General features: G+C 41.1%; 2 protein-coding genes across 2 annotated transcripts; one reads left to right on the top strand and one right to left on the bottom strand.

The window, feature by feature from the left end:
* The first annotated feature begins 10,826 nt into the window (after nt 1-10,826).
* On the top strand, nt 10,827-13,184 carry LOC115676369 (protein CutA, chloroplastic). The gene is made up of 6 exons (XM_030599264.2): nt 10,827-11,135; nt 11,229-11,347; nt 11,904-11,966; nt 12,386-12,417; nt 12,618-12,712; nt 12,888-13,184. The coding sequence occupies exons 1-6, from the start codon at nt 10,927-10,929 to the stop codon at nt 12,967-12,969; spliced, it is 600 nt and encodes a 199-aa protein (XP_030455124.1). The 5' UTR covers nt 10,827-10,926; the 3' UTR covers nt 12,970-13,184.
* A 511-nt stretch (nt 13,185-13,695) lies between these two features.
* LOC115676368 (14-3-3-like protein B) lies at nt 13,696-16,618 on the bottom strand. Its single transcript, XM_030599262.2, has 4 exons — nt 15,991-16,618; nt 15,096-15,218; nt 14,442-14,558; nt 13,696-13,945 (listed from the first exon to the last, which is right to left on the bottom strand). The coding sequence occupies exons 1-4, from the start codon at nt 16,480-16,482 to the stop codon at nt 13,925-13,927; spliced, it is 753 nt and encodes a 250-aa protein (XP_030455122.1). The 5' UTR covers nt 16,483-16,618; the 3' UTR covers nt 13,696-13,924.
* Nucleotides 16,619-19,629: the final 3,011 nt, after the last annotated feature.

Genomic DNA, 19,629 nt, shown 5'->3' with positions numbered 1-19,629 from the left:
ATGACAAATTCAGTTTTTGGTACCAAGAAAGCTCATTTTCCCCTTATCAAAGTGTCATAGTAAAGATTGGTATTTGATACATATAAGATTTGAGAATACTAATAAGCAAAGGGGAAGTTGCCAAAAAATTCTAAACCTATTGCGTTTGTGCCAATTTAGTCCAAAATCTTTCAATCGTGTCAATATAGTCCTAAACCTTTTCATGCTTGCTAATTGAGTTTATCCGGCCAATTTTGGCTGGAAATCTTTGATGTAGACGCTAGCTGTCCAATGTGGCACGGCTAGCGTGAACATAAACATTTTAAAATAATATTTTAATATTTTTTTACTTATTTTATAATTTTTTTGTTTCATTATTCTTTTCTATTTTCTGTAAGACTAAGGCTGACAAGGGTCACCGGCCACAGGTGAAGGCTGAAATGCGCTCGTCGGCCCTCATTCCAAAAAAATTAAGGAAAAGAAAATAGAAAAAAATTTGAAAAATTATAAAAAAAAATTCAAAAAATTATTTTAAAATGTCCACGTCAATGTCGGCCATTCCACGTCAGACTGCTGGCGTCCACGTCACCAATTTCCGACCAAACTTGATCGGATGTACTCAATTGGCAAAATATGAAAATGTTTAGAACTAAATTGGCACAATCAAATTGTTTAGGACTGAATTGGCACGAGTGAAATAGGTTTAAATTTTTTTTTAATAATTGTCCCAATAAAAAATAGATTATAAATAATTACGTGGTAAGCAATCACTAAAGAATATAGGTGAATTTCCTGGATAAGAAGCTCTAGCTAGTAGCTATTATTCTAATAAACAAAGATATTATCTTTATTTTTTGCATAGCAGCTGATCCTTAAAGTACGGTAAGTACCCATATAAGAAAGTCAGGAAGCAATTGTTCGAGTTGAAAAGGGGGAATTCCAACTTGTCACATTATAATGAAAGTATAACTTACCTACATGCTATTGAAAGACACTATATTCGCAGACTTTATTGATTTGAAGGAGATATAATGATTTTATATTTTAAGTGGCAGACTCAGGACTGTTTATCAATTTTGTATATAAATCTATCCACATCCATCGTCACTAAAGCATATTGACAAGAGTTTACCTAATACAATTAGATCTTAAGTATGCTCGAGAAGTCAATATAAGGAAGGAAAATGGACCACGAAAACCAAATAAATAAATAAATTAAAACGAATAAAAGAATTTGGAGAATTTCTTTGTCCTTGATTACAAGTAAAGATAGAGACATAAAACATTAGAGTATTCACGCATCAAACCGCTTTGTTTGATAAGTTAAAGGGTTAATACCACAAAAAACCCCAAACTGGTACGCCTGTTATAATTTTACCCCAAATTAATTTTTTGACCACCAAAAACCCCAAACTGGTACAACCTGTGACAAATTTACTCTCAGTTTATTTCTGTTAAATTTTATTGTCAAATTATTTTGTCAAATGACACGCGACAATTGATAGATGTACCAATTTTATGTTTTATCCTTCGTTTGTCACAGGCATACCGGTTTATGATTTTTTGTGGTATTAATTCAATTTAATGGAAACTAACGGAGGGTAAATTTGTTACAAATGTACCAGTTCGGGATTTTTTGTGGTCAAAAAATTAGTTTTGGGTAAATTTGTCACATGTGTATCAATTTGGGGTTTTTCGTGGTAAAAAAATTAGCTTGAGGTAAAATTATCACAAGTGTACTAATTTGGGGTTTTTCGTGATATTAACCCTAAGTTAAAAGTTATCGATGAATTTAAGCTTTTACATATCAGCTTTACTAATTCTACTGGATCGTAGCAAACCGCTTCGTTTATGTATTGGGTAAGGCTCACCTACAAGGCGATTGGCATGTGGCATTCAAGGCGAATATAAGTAGGAGATGTTGTGATTTATACAATGGTATTTGCTGCGTTCAAATCAAGTATTGGCCAATCTAGTGGGGAAAATTCCTGTTCTGATATTTGGCAACATTGCCATCATCCCTAATTATTTTTCATTTGTGCTAAATTTGCTAGAATTTGAAACTGTTGCTTAACCCAATGGCAATGTGATAATGAGCTCGAATTCTTCGGCCGGAACCACTGTACGTCAAGTTTGTTAGCAATGTACAGAATATATCGTCAAATATATAATATGATTACATTAAAGCGACCAACTTCAATGACATCTAACAAAGTTGGAGGCAAAGCAAACAGTTTCATCACTGCCCGAAGGATAACCGCAGCTGTCAAATCGGCGAGAGGGCAAAAGGCAGATTTGAAGGATCAAAGTGGGCGAAAAAAAAAAAATCATCTCAAAATCAGCAAATTCCCTCCGGGAAAAAAGTTGGAAAAAAGGAGGGGAGGGGAGAAAAAAAAAACGAGAGATTTTTCTTTAGGCTGACCAAAGCATCATAAAAGATGAGACTCTTTGCCTCTTTTTCACTTTTGGGGGAGCGTCTGCCTTGGATTTGCTGGATGTAAAATCAAAAGTACAGAGCTGCTTTCCTAACATTCAGCGATGACTGATAGATTTAGCAAGTGTGGTTTATAGTGCAATTACCCATAATTAAAGTAAAGATTGTCAAACATTGTTAACTGAGGTAGGCAAGACGTGACTGTGTGGCTTATGATCTAGATTAAACCACGACATTGAGGTGGACCACACGAGATTCAGAGCCTCCACGAATTAGTATTCGCAGTTCATGATGTTTTTCTTGGTACTGCTGTGTGGAAAAGGAGGAGGGGAGGGTGGGGAGCTTGACTCGCAGTTTGAAAGGGGGGGCAGAGCTGGTTATGAGGAGAGGATTTTTCTTGCACAATCTCCGAATGCTTTGGACCAAATTCTTGGTCTTTCGAGATGCCCCTCGACTAGGCGGTCCAAGACAAGATCATCAGTGCCTTTTACCTATTTCATGTCATGTGTGGTTATTCAGTTTTTGGGGGAAAAGGACAAAAGTTGGAGATTTAAGTGAATATTTAGGTAATTCAAGAATCGATTTGTCTTTGCAACATCAGCCATTGTGATGACTGTGGACATGTCAAGAGTCTTGCACTGGATTTATCCAAATAAAAGAGTAAAGAGTCTTGAACCACTTTAAATGTAGATGTCAATGAGATTTATGTAAATGATTAATCCTTCACCTGAATAATAATAATTCAGGGTTTTAGGTTAGAATTCCTTTGAGATGGTATCGGAATTCTCTATTTTCCTTTGCTCCCAATTCAATTGATCACTCTGAATGTGGAACTTTATCGAACTTACTCGTTTCTGCGGGAATGGTTATTTTCTTTCATTTCCCACCTATGAGCTTAATTTTGCCGATTGTGTATATTTGGGCTCGAGAAATTCTATTCGGTCTCGAGTGATGAAGTGTTGATTGTGCCCAAACTGTCTTCGACCGTATACAATTTTGTCTTGCCCTTTAGTTAGTCACGTTAAGTTCCTCTGTTTTTTTTTCTGGTATGAACGAGAAATTTCAATTTTTTAATTTGAAATAGGAATTATTTGTGTGGGAATTGGCCTCGAAAGATTAGCATAAAATTGGTTCATTTTAACTGAAAAGTAACATTTAAAAATGGCATCAACTTCAACTTTACATGATCGCATGAAGCACTATAAATTTTTGGACCACAAATTAGGGTTTTTTTTACTAGGGTTTCAAGCTTAGGATACTTATTCTTGCACCCTTTGAGACAAGCTTCAAAACGGGGAATTTCTTTGGTTCCAAAAGAGACTTTGGGGACACAAATTTCCAACCCCTTTTCAATCCTCCAATCCTTTGGTGAAATGCTCTTTTCACGCCTTGAAGTTTCTCTACTTTTCACATCTTTTTTGCAGCTTCACACTCACAGAAATTCCTCTGCGAGGGACCAAAAACAATGCCCACTTTTGAATGCCCCCCCATATGGTTCTTGTCAGTTCTCGATGCAAATTTCGATGAATCTGTTATGCATTGTTTCTTGTTTTTTTCCTCTGTTTGATTTAAATTTTATGTTTTCTTTTGCTTTCTCTTCCTCAGAAGACTTTATCCCTCGTCTTGCCCCTTGGTCCAAAGAGAGAGCATTTTGTGTTATATTACTGTTTGAGATCCGAGCTCTACAGAGTGTCATTCGCACCCACCGCAGAATTTTCAACTCGTCCACTCACTTTCCAATTTTCTATCTTTTCTTTTCTTTTTACTGCTACAATCCCCAATGTTAAGGTTCTCTGCGAGGGCATATGACCAGTTCCTTCTGGCTTTTTGACCACCTCTCTCTCTTTCTCTCTCTCTCTCTCTCTGAGATATAAAAAGTTCACTTCCAGGTCACGTATTGTATTGGGCGGTTCATCTTTGCATGCTTTGGTCACGTAGAATAATAGGGCTACGATGAGACGAATAAAAGGTTTTAAGTCCTCATGCGTGTCTGTCTTGTTTCGTGTTCTTGTTGGAAAAATAAATCATAATGCTCGTGGAATGTGTTTCGGATTTAGTTTGTCGAGTAGACGAGAGTCGATGAACAATGAACCCGTTAGATCGAGATTAATAGATTGTTTAGCGAATACGTTTTGCCAATAAACAAATGTGTATGAAGTGTAATATATATAAAACTCATTAAGAGTATTGCTTCATTAAATATGCATACACCTTTTTGCGCTTTTCTGTAGATAAATATTACACGATCAACCACCCGCCTGGGTGGCGCTGTTGGAGCGCGCACTCTTCCTCTCGCAAAAGGTTGAGTGTTCGAATCCCGGGTGCCGCAGGGTGACTTAACCGGTACACGTGTGTGGTGGCTAGCACGTGTCGCCCCCAGAGTTTACCTCCCGGCTGTCGGCCGTGCGGGGGTTCCCTGGGTCATCCAAAAAAAAAAAAATATTACACGATCAATTCACGGACCATCTCGTTAAAAAGAAACAATAATTTTAACGTTTCATTGATTCTAAAACAACTATGCAAGGTTCTCTCATTGAAGTATGTGCATCTAGTGGGAGTATTAATACCAGAATTTCTTGACTTCAATTTCTTGAGGAAAGTGTTCGAATATCATTTCTCAGAGAGAATGGTAAGAATGGTAGGTTTCCATATTGCGTATTACTCCGACATAGGATATGGTCGGCCCTAGTACAACCTACCTCCACATTAGCAACATCAAAACCTTTGCAAGCACTCGTATAGAAGAATCTGTCTCTTAAGCAAGAAAAGTATTAACGAGTGTGGTTATGCACGAACCCTCTTACTTTGGGCGAGTGCTTTACAAGGTTCACCATAATTTTGATCCATGTGTCTGTTGGATTAAACTCGCTTGTTTGTCCCAAGTTGTCGTGCAAGTGATGATACTAATGGATAGAGATCCTCTCCATTTAAGATTAAGTAGACATCTTCATCCCTCTAAACGTCAAATTGTCCTTCTCAATAGTCGAAACCTCTTAACCTAAATAATAAATGGTTCAGGTCCATCAACATGACCGATTTATATCAATTTAATTATAATGTCCTCATACTTTGGGATCATTCTTTCATATTGGAAGGTCGCTTGCCTAGGTGACGCATAATTTGAGGTTGCCTAAGGCGAGCGACCCTTGTGGTCCAGGATCTCAGGCTTCAAGAGCGCACTCCCTATACCGTCTTGGTGCATTTAGGATTTTATTTCTAGGGTGCTCCTAACAAAATTTGAACTCAAAACCATCTAATTAAGTCAATACCATGTTGATTCGATTTTATTACATCAATCGAATGTTTGTAAAAATGGAGACTTCAAGAATTTCCACACTACTAAGTACCGACTAGCATGATTCACCCCTTCTATTTCTCACACTACGCTGGTTATGTACTCACCCTACACGTTTTCTCTTTAGTGCCCTAAACTTTGCATTCTTTTCAAAAGCTCTTTGCCTTGAAGCCGTGTTCTTACTAGAATCAAGTTGAAATTCTTGACCACACAAAAGGATTTTAAACGAGTGCGCGATCACGTAGAAGTTGAACTTTTCTTCCTCTAGGTGTGCCGGTTTCGAGAAGTGTTTGGCAAAGTCTTATTCGTATAGCGCTAATACAAACAGGCTCGATGAGTTACATCTTGAGAGGCATAGTTCGTGAAGCTGTTTAGCTCTGTTAACAGGAACTAATCGTCTTAAGGAGATTCGGTTAGTCATACCTCACTTCCTATGTAATTATATTGTGCAAATTCAAATTTGTTTTGTAATTGTATCCTCTTTTACTCATTGACTTGGTCATTATTAAAAAGTTGTTATCGCTTTCTCAGAGTTATCATTTCTGGTTACAACAAACAATATTGCATATCTTTCCTACAATACGTTTTAGTCACAACACTTTGGAAGTACTAATACTTATCATAAAAGTGTAATTAAGTCCTAAAACTTGTCAAATTTATGCAATCGAGTCCTCCCGTTTACTCCATCCAATTTGGCTAATGAAAAATGCTGATATGACTTTTTTTAATATTTTCTCTCTCATACATGACAATGACACGGCACATGTGATGTCCTTATTTTCTTCTACTCATAATAATTTAAATATATAAGTTTTAGGACTCAATTGTATTTTGTGGTAAATTTTTAGATTTCCAGTGCACTTATCCATTGCATATTTGCACAAGATATCCAAGAATTCTCTTTTTGATACATTGTCATGGTTAATGAGATACTTATCAACTTTTACCAAAAATTAAAGGTAGACGTTAACTGGTTACCAAAAAAAATGGATGATTCCATAAAAAAGGAAACTAAAATATATAGAATTCGAAGATAATCTTGAGAAAATCACCTTTGAAAATCTACAAATAGAGAGGAGCAACTAGAAGAGAGAGAGAGAGAGAGAGAGAGAGAGAGAGAGAGAGAGAGAGAGAGAGAGAGAGAGTTTTGACAAAAAAAAGAAAACTGGAAGAGAGAAAGAAAAACCAGTTAATTTACTCTCAAGAATGTTACACACAAATTACTTTCTCTTCTTTTCATACCAAGTCGATGGTACCGAGATTATGATTTTGACAAAATGGAGAACTTCATGTTTCTTATTGATTCATATAATTATTTTATGTGCTCAAAATATTGCAATTTTATGTCTTATGTTTTATTTAAAAAAGAGGATAAACCTATATGATGGGGTCTGCATCCATTTTAAATAAAAATCTAAGTAAACTTAGCAAAGAATTTGATCGATTAAATATTTAATTTGTTGTAGCTTTCTGCAATTGTTATATTATATTTCTCTTGCAAAAATTCACGTTGACACAACATTAAAAATAATATAACAAATATGGTTTTAGATCTGTACAGCACACGAGCATCTTGCTAAATATATATACACACACATACATATATAAAACCTACATATTTAAGTAGATAATTTTTATTTATTAGAAACTAAGTTGTGAGACACCATATATATACTAATAATGGGGAAATTGTTTAGCCAGTCCTAAATCCATCGTATGGATGCCAATTCAATCTTAAACTTTCAAATTTTTCCAATTTAGTTCTAACCTTTTGCACGAAATTCAATCTGGTCCTTTGCACCCATCAGCATCTTCACTCGGTCTCATTCATTCAAACCACAACTTAATGTGAATAAAGCCGTGAAATTTGTGATGGAATGCATCAACGATCGAGATTCATCGAGACACCAATGATAATACCGTGTGGGGGAGACAATCTTCTTCCCTCAAATCTAAGGAAAATCGAATCTCTATATCTATATAGGGAGGATGCACTAATACAAGGAAGCTCTACTTTGAAATTCATTCTCTCAATGTCCGCAAGACCCAACTAATCAAATTGCAAATTAAAGATCACCGGAGATCCACATCCGAAAATAATAACCACCCTTTGTCACTCCTATATGTGTGAGGTCTCCATTCCATCAATTCAACACAATTTGCCTAGAGATTCACCACTCAATAAACTAACATCCACACTACCTGTTCCTATGCAACCAAGAAGCATAATATAGCTCGTTGACGAAGATTAAGAGGGACATGCAGAGAAAGAACAAAGTAAAACCCCATCACTTCTTTAATAACATATACTTTTGCAGAGACCATAAAAAGTTCTTCTCTCTTCATCGAGCTTGCAACACTTTGGTCACCTTGGCATGTGCAAACCCCTTTCAACGCCGTGGTCCGCCATCTACACACAGTCCCCGAACATCCGCCGTATCTTCAGTGTCTCCACTAAAAGATTAAGGACCCTAACCCCAAAGTTTAATCTAACATTAAATGCCCAAAACAAGCCCCTAATCCATACACACACACACACACACAAAAAGATGATCCCCACGTGGAACAAGCGTGGGTCCACAACTACCCAACATTTGGTGCCACTTGCGTAGCTTTGTAGGAGCCTGTCTTCCAATCCCCGGTCTCTCATTTGTCACGACATCCTAATATATTCCAACTCACCAGATTGCGCTGGCAAAGACCACCCTTCTTGCAATATCCGTGTCCTCATTCAGCGTGATCAACACATATCAAATTCGCTAATTTTATAATTTTGGCTTTCCTTTTGGCTTTTTGGGATTCTCGATGGGTGTTGAAGGAAGGTCTTTTAAGAGTGGAGAGCAGTTCCTCGGTTCAATATATGTTTATTACTGTAGCAGTGTCTTCTAATGAGCTTAGATTAGTCAAATGCGCCCTTTGTTTGTTGTTGGTGCTAACACCCATTTGGAGAAATGTCAGAGTCATCATGTTATGGAGATTGAAATTGATTTAGCGAGCATAGGCAATGCAGGACACCAAGAGGTCAATGAACTTGTGTATCTCAGCTTGATCCGGCTCCACTGTCCTTTCCGTCCAGCCCCCCTAACTTAGCCCAACATTCTTTACTTTGTCAAAGATTTGTGTCCCAAGCCAACCTTCTTTCCCACACGACAGTGCTTCGTGTTCCCACTTCAAGGTTTGGTAGCTGAAGAGTTGTTTAACGTGTGTTGTGATTATACTTGACCTAGAGATCACAAGAAAAATGAGGAGAAGGGATCCTTTCGCAAAAGCAATCAAAATTAGGGGGCTCCTAAATTCCATCAATGAAACTGTCATTATCAAAATGCTGAATGAAACTTGGTACGTGCAGATACTTTTGGCAATGGACAAATGCAAATATGCAAAAGTGATATCCTCAAGTAGATGCTATAAGAAACGATAAGATAACCACGATGACTTCTGCCCTTACACTTCTTTCCTTTGTTATTTTTATAATCCTTCACTTTCTTTCCTCCGGCTTTCCTCTTAAACTGGACCTTCACAGTTCTCAGTTTCTCCCCCATTAGGCCATGAGCGCCGTTTGAGAATTTCTGTTTGGATAATGGGCCAGTTGAATGGTCAACTGTCACGCTCACATTCTAGTTGAGCAAATCAACTGCCCATTCCCATCTTGTAGCGCAAAAGATTGTGGAGCGGTGGACTAGACTGACGTGTTTCCCTAAGCCCACCAAATGCTACATGTTCATAATCGTTCTGACCTGGCCCCTCGCTCAAAAAGGCTCTTTGGTAATCAGATGAGTAACCATTAATCTTAACTGTACAAACGTGTTCAATATATCTCGATTTTTAGCCAAAATTCAAGCACAGATCAGAGCCAGTCGAAAGATAAATCCAAAAATGAGGCCGAGGAGTGTCCATGTATAGAGGGAGCCGGGTCGGGCGCCCTAGCCTCGGTGGTTGGCCGCTCGACCAAGGGTCTGGAAAACCGGTCCATATTGGCCAACCACCCGAACCTCCAGGCAGGTGCTCAAGAGTCGCTGAAATTTCGTGATCGGAGTGCTTTTCGAGCCTATTTATGACCCCTATGTTGTGGTTATATTTTCCTTCTCTATAGATTGGCAAAGTACCTCTGATCGATGGTTATATATTTTGAACATCACACAAATGCAAACCTAATCAAACATAGATATGAGCGATGCACTACTTAACTATAACCGACCAATCAGAATACTGCAGTGAAAGTTTCCTCCGATCAAAGTGGAGAAGAATACGAGCCTTTCGTTATTACAAATTTCTTACAGAACGTTCAAATCGAACTATAATTACTCTATCTACTTGAGACTTCAATGTTAGATATGGATGAGCCTCTCTTAATAATCATCCCCTCTATCAAGCGTCGATCATTCAGCCCCATCCCTCTCCTGCTTCCTCCTCTCAACCGTGTCTCTTGGCATCTCGACGGTGACAATAATTGCGTGGTGGGTGCTGTGGTTGGCGGTAGAGAAAGCGGCAATGGTGGAGCAGATCACAAGTGACGAGGTTCAATTGGGAGAAACTAATAGCGACGAAATGTCAAAGGAGATTGACAATGTGAACGGTCATGATGGTCAATTGAGTCTGGTTGAGGAGGAGGAGGAGCAGCAGTGAGCAGTGATCTCCATTTTAGGTAATCGAACCGCACCATAGTCGTCTCTTGCGAACATGAGCGAGTTGAGAACGATTGACAATTCCTGAGTGGATCAATTGGAAAGCAGAGAGATTGTCAAGAATTGTGGGTTCCTCCAACCTCACTCCATCTTTGGAAGATAACAAAAGATTGTTATTTTATTTCTAAATTTTTTTTATCCAATCCGGGTCTACCCCATCTTTATATCGAATTTCTTATCCGGCAATTTATCCAGATATATTCTGGTTTATCCGGTCTGGATGACATCGCCAAGCACCAAATACGATAATTCGTTATCTTATCTCAATTTAAGCCGAACCGAGCCGAATTGATCGTACGGTCGCTCATGATATTAACTCGAGCCTGTGATCATTTTCTAAGATTGGTGGGCTACCCCGCCCCGCGACATGTCTCATCGGCCGTGATGAAGACACGTGGCCAGATCACGAGGGGCTAAATGAACCTCTCCCTTCAAGAACCTTCGCATCCGGAGAGCATCAAGCAACGAACCTACCCAGGCGTCGCGACAACGCGTCGCACCCTATAAAACCCGCCCTCCGTCGCCACTCCGCGATGGCCGCTTCCTCCGTCCGCTGCAGAGCGTCGTCGTCGGTGCTCTCCTCCGCCGCCGCCGCCGCCGCACGGCGGGGCCTTCCCTTCGTCGGCGCGTTCTGCGTGCTCAGCTTGGGGTTCTCCACCGCCGCCCTCTCGTTCTCCTCCTCTTCCTCCTCCTCCCTCAGGACGGGTTGCGCTCAGTCCCTCCCCTTCGTCCCTCTCCTGAGGTCAGGATTTCTGGGTTTTCTTCGCTTCCGGTTTTCGATCCGCTCGGGTTTTTTTCGCATTGGATTGATGGGAGGCGAAGCTTGCGTTTGCAGATCGAAGTTTCGAGCACCGTTTAGAGGCGTGCATTCGGCTAAGATGGAGGGGAGTCAGGGGAGCGGCAACACGGTGCCGAGTATCGTCGTTTACGTCACGGTTCCGAACAAGGAAGCAGGTTGGTTTCGGTGTGTTTTTTGTCTCTTCGGAATCGGAGTGATTCTGGATGTTTCGTCGGAGATTTCGTGGGGATTGGCGTGTTAGCTTCTGTAAGGTTGGATCGTCCATCGATGATTTGGTAGAAATGCATTTGATATTTTGGATGCTTTGTAGGGTTTTATGAGTTCTTGGTTTTTGTGTGGTTGGGACTTGGGAATTTGTTCTGGGGATAGGGAACCGCCGATTAGGATGATGCTTGACTTCAGTAGCTGTGAACAGTGCATACAGCAGGGCTCTTATTAGCTCCACAAATATAATTTGGAGTCCTGGACTAGTGCCTGGAACCGGGACGACGCGAAAACGGGGCATCGCGAAACACGAAATGCCGAGAGAAAATCGGAATATTGCGCTACATTATCATGCATGCTTAATCCTAGCATCTAGAATCGATTGTTTATTTTGCGGTCCCTCAATTTGCTCGTGGGTTCGCATCCTCGCGACGATGATGCGGAGCTCCTTCTGTTTTCAAGTGTTTGCAGTTCCTAACTGCATTTGCGTTTTGTGTTTTTATGCAGGAAAGAAGTTGGCTGAGAGCATAATCAAAGAAAGGCTCGCGGCATGCGTGAATATAGTACCGGGTATTGATTTGATTTGCTCTGTTTGAGATTATGCAAGTAAAGAGATCACTTACCATTCTTTGAGACGATTTAAACTGTGAAAGTAAAGCTATTTCAGATGCTTTGTGGCCCTAAGACTCTAGTTACGCGAGTTAGAACCAGTCATTGGTGCTAAATAGCTGCAAATGGCATTGCATTTATACTGTTCTAGCATCGAAGCACTCACTACGAACAACCAGTTTGGCCTAGAACTGTAGTGTACCCACCGATTCCTCTTCTTCTTGCTAGATAATCTTTTTAAATTTTTGTATGGGTTTGTTTTCCTTGAGCTTTGGACCAAGTTTGCCGTTAGTCTCTTATCAAACTTGTGCTAAGTCTGTTTTTGCTGTTGGGTTTGGATGCTTAACTTGACCAAAGAGACTTTGCATGTGTCAATGCAGGTATCCAATCAATTTACCATTGGCAAGGAAAGGTATGGAAGTGAAGATCCAATCATTGAAAATCAATTTCATTCGTACTAGGTTAGGAGCTATTGTGCTTGGCCAATAGCTCAGTAGAAAGTTATGCTTGTAAATATGTGTTGGTCCAATGAGATTCTTACAAGTGGTTGATGCACGCTCAGTTAGGAGGATTCAATCTTAGCTTGTCTTTGATTTTGCCACTCAATTGCAGATTGAGACAGATTCCGAGGAACTGCTAATAATCAAGACAAGAGAATCACTGCTAGAGCCTCTGACCCAGCATGTCAAGGCAAACCACGAATACGAGTAAGATTCAAGCACCAGCCTTCTCCTCCCAGTTGCACACTTGCATGTCTTTAGCTAAGAGATGCAAAGAAATATAGTTTTCTCGGGAGTAAGAGTTTCGGCACATAAACTGAAAGGCAGGGCTTGGCTAGGCGAAAGATTTTTAGTTAATCTTTTCGATGTTAATGTTTTGCAGTATTCCAGAAGTGATTGGCTTGCCCATCCTGGGTGGCAATGTTCAATACCTGGAATGGATCAAGAACAGCACCAGAGACTAAGTTTTAAGGTGGGGGAGGCATTCTGGCTGCATCAGTTTGCTTTTGATTTTCCATGTGTATACTCTCTCTCTCGTGACTTTCTCTGAATTACTATGGGCATGTGTTTACCAAGCTTTGCTATATGTTTGCAATCTGATGAGTTGTGAATAGACTTTGGGGCACACCCTATGAAATTAACATGCATTGCTACCTAATAATGCCTGGCCTTATTGCAATTTTGGTATTACTTTTATATTCGATGATGCCCGCGGTGTTCAGCCTTTTTATTTTCCATTTTAACTTTTGCATGCGGAGAGCATCAACTAGAGTAATCATGAAATAAGTGAAAGTACTATCAAAGATTAACCAGAAATCAGCGTACAAAGCGGGAACAACAAATTTCTACCATTTTGAAGTTAAGGTTATTGAGCTTTTGTCGAGAGTGATTGTTACGATCAGAAAACATAATTAGACCTTGAATGCTTGAAGTCAACAACCACCACCCATCCACACCACACTAGTCGCGGACTTAAACTGGCCTCGTCGCGAACAGAAAGGCGTTCTCATGGCTGCTTGCCTGTCGCATAGAAAGTGGCAAATAATTCGATCTCCCGAAGGCATCCTGAAGAACTGTCTTTTAATGCAAACCTAGCTTGAGGGCTTTGAGATGCCTCTTCGCATTTAACTTTACCTGAGGGAAGAGAACTAATCGCACTTGGACTACAGCAGTAGGAGATAGAGATGATCTTTCAATCGAGTGAAAACCAACTAAAAGTAGTGAGAAGCACGTTAACAAGCCCAAGAGAGAGTTTTCCAATTCATTTTGGAAACAGGAAAAGGATTTAATAATCTAAAAATAAAAAAAAGATAAAACATGTCACTGATGCACACTTTAAATCGGTACCGACAAATGACATTCACAGCCCACCTCCTCCCAGAACAAAGTTACAAGTTTCCGTTGAGCTCACAACATCTTCTAGGGCTCATCCAGTTGGTCCTGCAACATTGACAGAGTAGAATTTCATTAAGCAAATTGTCCCTAGTAAATCAGAAACAAGACCATAGAGAAAGGGAAAATGAAGATTTGCTTCATACACCATAAGTTAGCTAGGATAAGAGAAGACAGCGTGTCCTTAGTACCACATGCTATGGTACCCCAGGTCTGTAAAAACTGCACTCATATTCAATGTGCCATAAACAAATGCAACATGTCGTACATTGCTTTTTTGTGGTAAATTTTTGTGAAATTCATGTAATTATTGATAAAAATGCCAATGTTTACATAAATGAACGCATTTAGGAGTGTTTTACAGCCCAATGTACAGTCATGAGTCACCCGAGGTGAAACGGACAACCCCTGGCAGAAGCAAAGCTCAAGAAAAATTATGCAAATCAATGCAAATGTATCTCTTTTCCCTTTTATAAAGAAATAATATGAAAAATTCAAACGGTAGCTTATGATTATGGATGATTATGCAAACAGTATCTCCGACCTGCACATCAGAAGTCCAGAGGGTGAGATTATCCCTCAGCAGCTGCATGATGAGAGTGCTGTCCTTGTATGATTCTTCACCCAAAGTATCCAGCTCGGCAATCGCCTCCTCGAATGCCTGAACAGGAAAACATGTGTGAGCATGCCAATCATACAATAGTTGGGTCAACTGATATCCGATAAGTATATGACTCGGAAAATTTTCTCCGAGATAGGCAAATCAGTTTATGTACTACAAATATAAAACATGTCTGCTTGCCTAAAGTTATACCACAATCTAAGACGGAAAAAAAAAGATGTTTCAATATGCATTGAATCACAGAGGCAGCATGGATGGATAAATGAGGCCAAATTATAATGCCCATATAGCAATGCCGTGCAGTCTAGAATCAATGGTAGAGCAACTTATAATGGGGTATATAGATCTCCAAGCAAAATTTGGCTGGACAGAATGATGATGCCATCAGCTTCTCACAACAGTCAACCAAATGTACACAATACAACCATTTAGGTCCATCGAAACTTCTCTCCGCTATCCAAAGGACAATAGAGCAAGAAATACACTTATCAACTACAACAACTGTTTAACTAACTATTTAGAACAGAGACAAACAATAACATTTAAGATCTAAGTTGACAAAAAGGACAAACAGACCTGTTTGGCCATGCTGCAAGCTTTGTCAGACTGATTGAGGATCTCATAATAGAACACAGAGAAGTTGAGTGCCAGACCCAGCCTTATCGGATGGGTTGAAGCCAGATCCGCTTGAGCGATATCCTAGGATAAACAAACGCACGAAACATTCACAAGGTCAGAAAGAGCAAAATGTGATGTCAAACTAAGCTCCACCGCATATATTTTGAACATCATTCACTCCGCCCTCATAATGCTACAGAAGTCAAAACACACAAACCTGTCATCTTTCCAAATTACTCGCGACCTCGCAAAAAACAAACATACTGAAGAACAATACCAAAAGCTATTGAAGGGAGATCAAAACTATGGATCTCAAACTAACAAAATTAGATCTTACAAGTCACGACTCTTATGATTAACAGATCCCCTGAAATTAAGAGAGCCAAATCCACTCAACAAGTTTCTACTCTCTGTTTAGGCTTTCATCGATTTTTCTTGGCATGCACGCAGATGAGGTTCGACAAACGTGGTTTTTAGTCAACCCAGTAAATAAGTTTATCTTCCAGTCAGCAATGGACCAAAAAACAAAAATAAAAAACTCAAGCGCACCACTACTAGGGCGACTTCATGTAATCTCAATAACCATCCAGAGATCAAATCCGAAACACCAGCTCTTCAACCTAATAGAGTTCGAAATGCTAAAACCCTTAATAATCAATAGACAACCTCAATAAATCTTCAAATCCCCCTGAAATCCTAAAAAGATCGTCAACTCAACCTGACAATTAACAACTCGAATCGGTCAGACATCCAAAACAAGCCATAGTTCACTCTTCTCCTCTATTTTCTCGTAGAACCAAACTAAAGAAAATAGTATGCAAAAACCCTAGGAGAGAGAGAGAGAAGAATTTACCTGAGCCGCCTTGTAAGCGAGCATAGTATCCTCGGCGGCGGCCTTCCTCTCGTCGCCGATCTTGAACTCGGCCAAGTACCGGTGGTAATCCCCCTTCATCTTCAGGTAGAACACCTTGGACTCGCTGGCGGCGGCGGACGGGATCAGGTTGGAGTCGAGGAGGCTGAGTATGCTGGCGCACACGTCGGACAGCTCGTTCTCGACCTTGGATCTGTACTCCTTGACGAGCACGACGTGGTCCTCGTTCTTCCGCCCCTCCTCCTTCTGCTCGATGGAGGAGACGATGCGCCAGGCCGCCCGGAGCGAGCCGATCACGTTCTTGTAGGCCACGGAGAGGAGGTTCCGCTCCTCGACGGTGAGCTCGGCCGCCGGCGTCGAGCCGACGACCAGCTTCTGCATGAACTGGACCATCTCCTCGTACCGCTCCGCCTGCTCCGCGAGCTTCGCCAGGTACACGTACTGGTCCCTGCTCAGGTTCTCCGGCACCGCCATCGCCCGCTCCGGCTCGCCGAGCTGCTCCCGATCAAATCGATCGATCGATCGATCTAGAGAGAGAGAGAGAGAGAGAGGAGGAGGAGGAGGAGGAGGAGGAGGATTTGGGGGTGGTTTGATTTGCAGAGAAAGGATTAGTGAGAGAGTGTGGTGGGAGTTAAAAAGAAAGAGGAGCGGCGGGGGGGGGGCTAGGGGTGATCCGGTGCGGACGGAAGTACGGTGCGAGCGGGGCGGAAGTGGACGGCTGTGGAGGGGAAAACGGGGGACGGCGGACCGTTGGATTGGTTTTCGACGGCCGGTTTTGGATCAGGATTGGTGGGGGTGGGGGCCCGCGTAACAGCTCGGATTCGGATGGCACGGGGATGGTCTTGGCGATTTCTTTTGTATCGTTCTCTTCTTCTTTTTCTTCTTCTTCTCTCTTTCTTTCTTTCTTTTTTTTCTTTCTTTTTCTCTTTGCCCTCCTCCTCGTTATCCTTTAAAAACAACTGTTATTGGTCAATGATTTGAGCTATGATTGATTACGGCGTTTCGCCGGGGGGGTGGGTGGGTCAAGATCAGATGTTGGGCTCTTATTGGGCCCCGAGATTGATGACGCTGGGCCTTGCTGGTAAAAGTTATTTTGGAAAGTTGGAGGAATTCAAAAATCCAATCGCCGCGGGGTTACGATAGATTTGTTGGGAAAATTACCGCAAAAGTTTTAAATCTATTGTAATTATGCCAATTTAGTCATAACCCTTTTTTTTTGCTAGTTTGGCTAGTTGAGTTCTAAACCTTTTGCATGTATGTCAATTTAGTCCATCCAACTAATTTTGACCCAAAATCGCTGACATGGATGTCGGACATCCTGCTTGGTGCGGCTGGCGTTGACGTGGATAATTTTTAATAATATTTTAATGAATTTTCGAATTTTTCACTTATTTTTTTCTTTTTTTTCATCTGGTTGTACGAGACTGGCAAGAGCGAACCCCGCCTGCCCCCTAGCGAGCTATCGAGGTCGAGTATCACTGGGCAAGGGTGGGCGAGGTTGAGCCTTGCCTAGCCATGGCGAGGCCCACCCTCGCCGACGAGAGGAAGCTGAGAAGAAAAAAAAAAAGAGAGAATAGAAAAAAAGGAAAAAGAAATAATTCGAAAAATTATTAAAATATTATTAGGAATTGTTCGCGTCGGCTGCACCACATAAAACCCATATCAGCTATTTCTAGTCAAAGTTAGCCGGATAGACCAAATTGTCACAAATGTAAAAGATGTAGCACTCAATTGGATAAAAAAAGTTTAGGACTGAATTAGCATGATCATAATAAGTTTAGAATTTTTTTTTTTTTGGTTGGTTGGTTCTCCCTAAATTTGTCAAAGTATCATATTTCATGTCGGCACGGGAATGCATCCAAGCTTCGGCTTGGCCAAGGCCGACATAATTAAGCCGACACTACTTTTTGAATTTACTTCATGACGTCGAATGGAGACAGATATAGGTAAAAGACTCTTCAAGCCATGAGACAACCGCATCATTCAACGGAGGAATGATGAACTTGACCAGAAAAGACAACTGACGGAGACATATAATCTTGTGGCAGCCCACGTTTCGCATGCTATTCGCTGCTTCGTATGAGACATGCGTCACGCCACGTCAATGAGTCGACCCGGGTTTGAACAAAATCATCGCTCCATCCGGTCGAATGCGGTCGTCGTGCCGTAAAATCCGCATCCTCGTTTCTTCGTTTTCCAAAAGGAGGGGCGCTCACCGCTTGAACATCAGGGCGGAGCCTGGTGTTGACGACTTGGCTATACGGCTCCTTCGTTCCCAGACGGCAAGCTTGTCATTTATAGGGGTGTGCAACCGGACCGGGTTTATCCAGGAATCGGACCGGCCCATCCAAAAAACAGGTCTGGGAACCGGTTCTATTCTTTCGGAACCGGTTGAAACCGGTCTGGTTCCCGTGTCTAAGTGAAAATTAGAACCGGTTTTAAGTTACTGTAAAAAAATCCTAGCATTGAGAGTGCGAGTCCCCTTTCTCAATCTGCTCAGTCGCTCCCTCCTCTTCGCGAGTCTCCTTTCTTCCGGTTTCCTCGTCGCCGCGGCTGCTCATCGTCGTGGTTGCTCGCCGGAGTTCGATTACCTGTTCAAACTGCTCTTGATCGGGGACTCCGGGGTCGGGAAGAGCTCGCTCCTCTTGAGCTTCACCTCCGACACCTTCGAGGATCTGTCTCCCACGATCGGTAACGATTTCCTTTTTGGTTTTCCCCCGCCTTGCGGTTTCTGTGTGTGGAGATTGCGGTTCCCTATTTTCTGATTCGGATCCGCGTGGTTGATGCTTAGGGAAAAAAAAAAAGAGTTTTCTTTGAATCTGGTTGTGATCAAAAATGAGTTTTTCGTGTGCGAATTGTATTGTTGAGCCGAATTTTGTCTGTTTATTACAGCTTCTGGATATGAAGTCGGGAATTCTGGGTTTGACCAATAATCTACCGCGATCAAGTATTATGGGTTGTGATTATCCTTTTAAAATACCATCGCACGATAATGTGAACTGTCCTCTTTTCTTAATTCTCTGTGTTTGGCGGGCAATCATTGCTGCAACTAGGGAGATGGAGCCACAATCATAGTTTGGGCATAGTTTAACCGGGGGGGAATGGGATGCAATCACAGTTTTCTTTTGTGTGTTATCCATCCGCTGTGGGTGAATATTTGGTGAACTTTCTTTGCTTGAAACAAATGGACAGGATTATGCATTAGCTAATATAGTTTCATCATTTTCATTTTTATTACTTCGAGAAGTACAGTGCACTTGTGAACATGTCAAGGGGAGCATGTCAATTGTTGGACATGGTGCTTGTGAATTGTTTATTTTGCTCCAAATTTCTGAAACCAGAAAAAAAAAAAATAGATTATCGGGTAGACCCTGGAACCGGACCGAAAAAACAGGATAGGTTCCAAAACAGGGTCTAGGGAAAATAGGGTAGGTTCCAGATTCCAAAAACTAGGAACCGGTTGTAACAGGGTAGGTTCCAGGTTCCAGGTCTGGACCCTACCCACCTTGGAACCAATCACCCCTAGTCATTTATGCCATTCGATGCGAAACAAAGTTAAAGGAAAATTGCCTAAAAAATTCTAAACTTATTGCACTTTTACTAATTCAGTCCTAAACTTTT

This window comes from Syzygium oleosum, unplaced genomic scaffold (assembly GCF_021117445.2).
Source record: "Syzygium oleosum isolate NSW1041296 unplaced genomic scaffold, Sole_v2.1 Sole_v2.05, whole genome shotgun sequence".
Classification (NCBI taxonomy): Eukaryota; Viridiplantae; Streptophyta; class Magnoliopsida; order Myrtales; family Myrtaceae; genus Syzygium; species Syzygium oleosum.
This window is presented reverse-complemented; position numbering and strand designations above follow the sequence as displayed.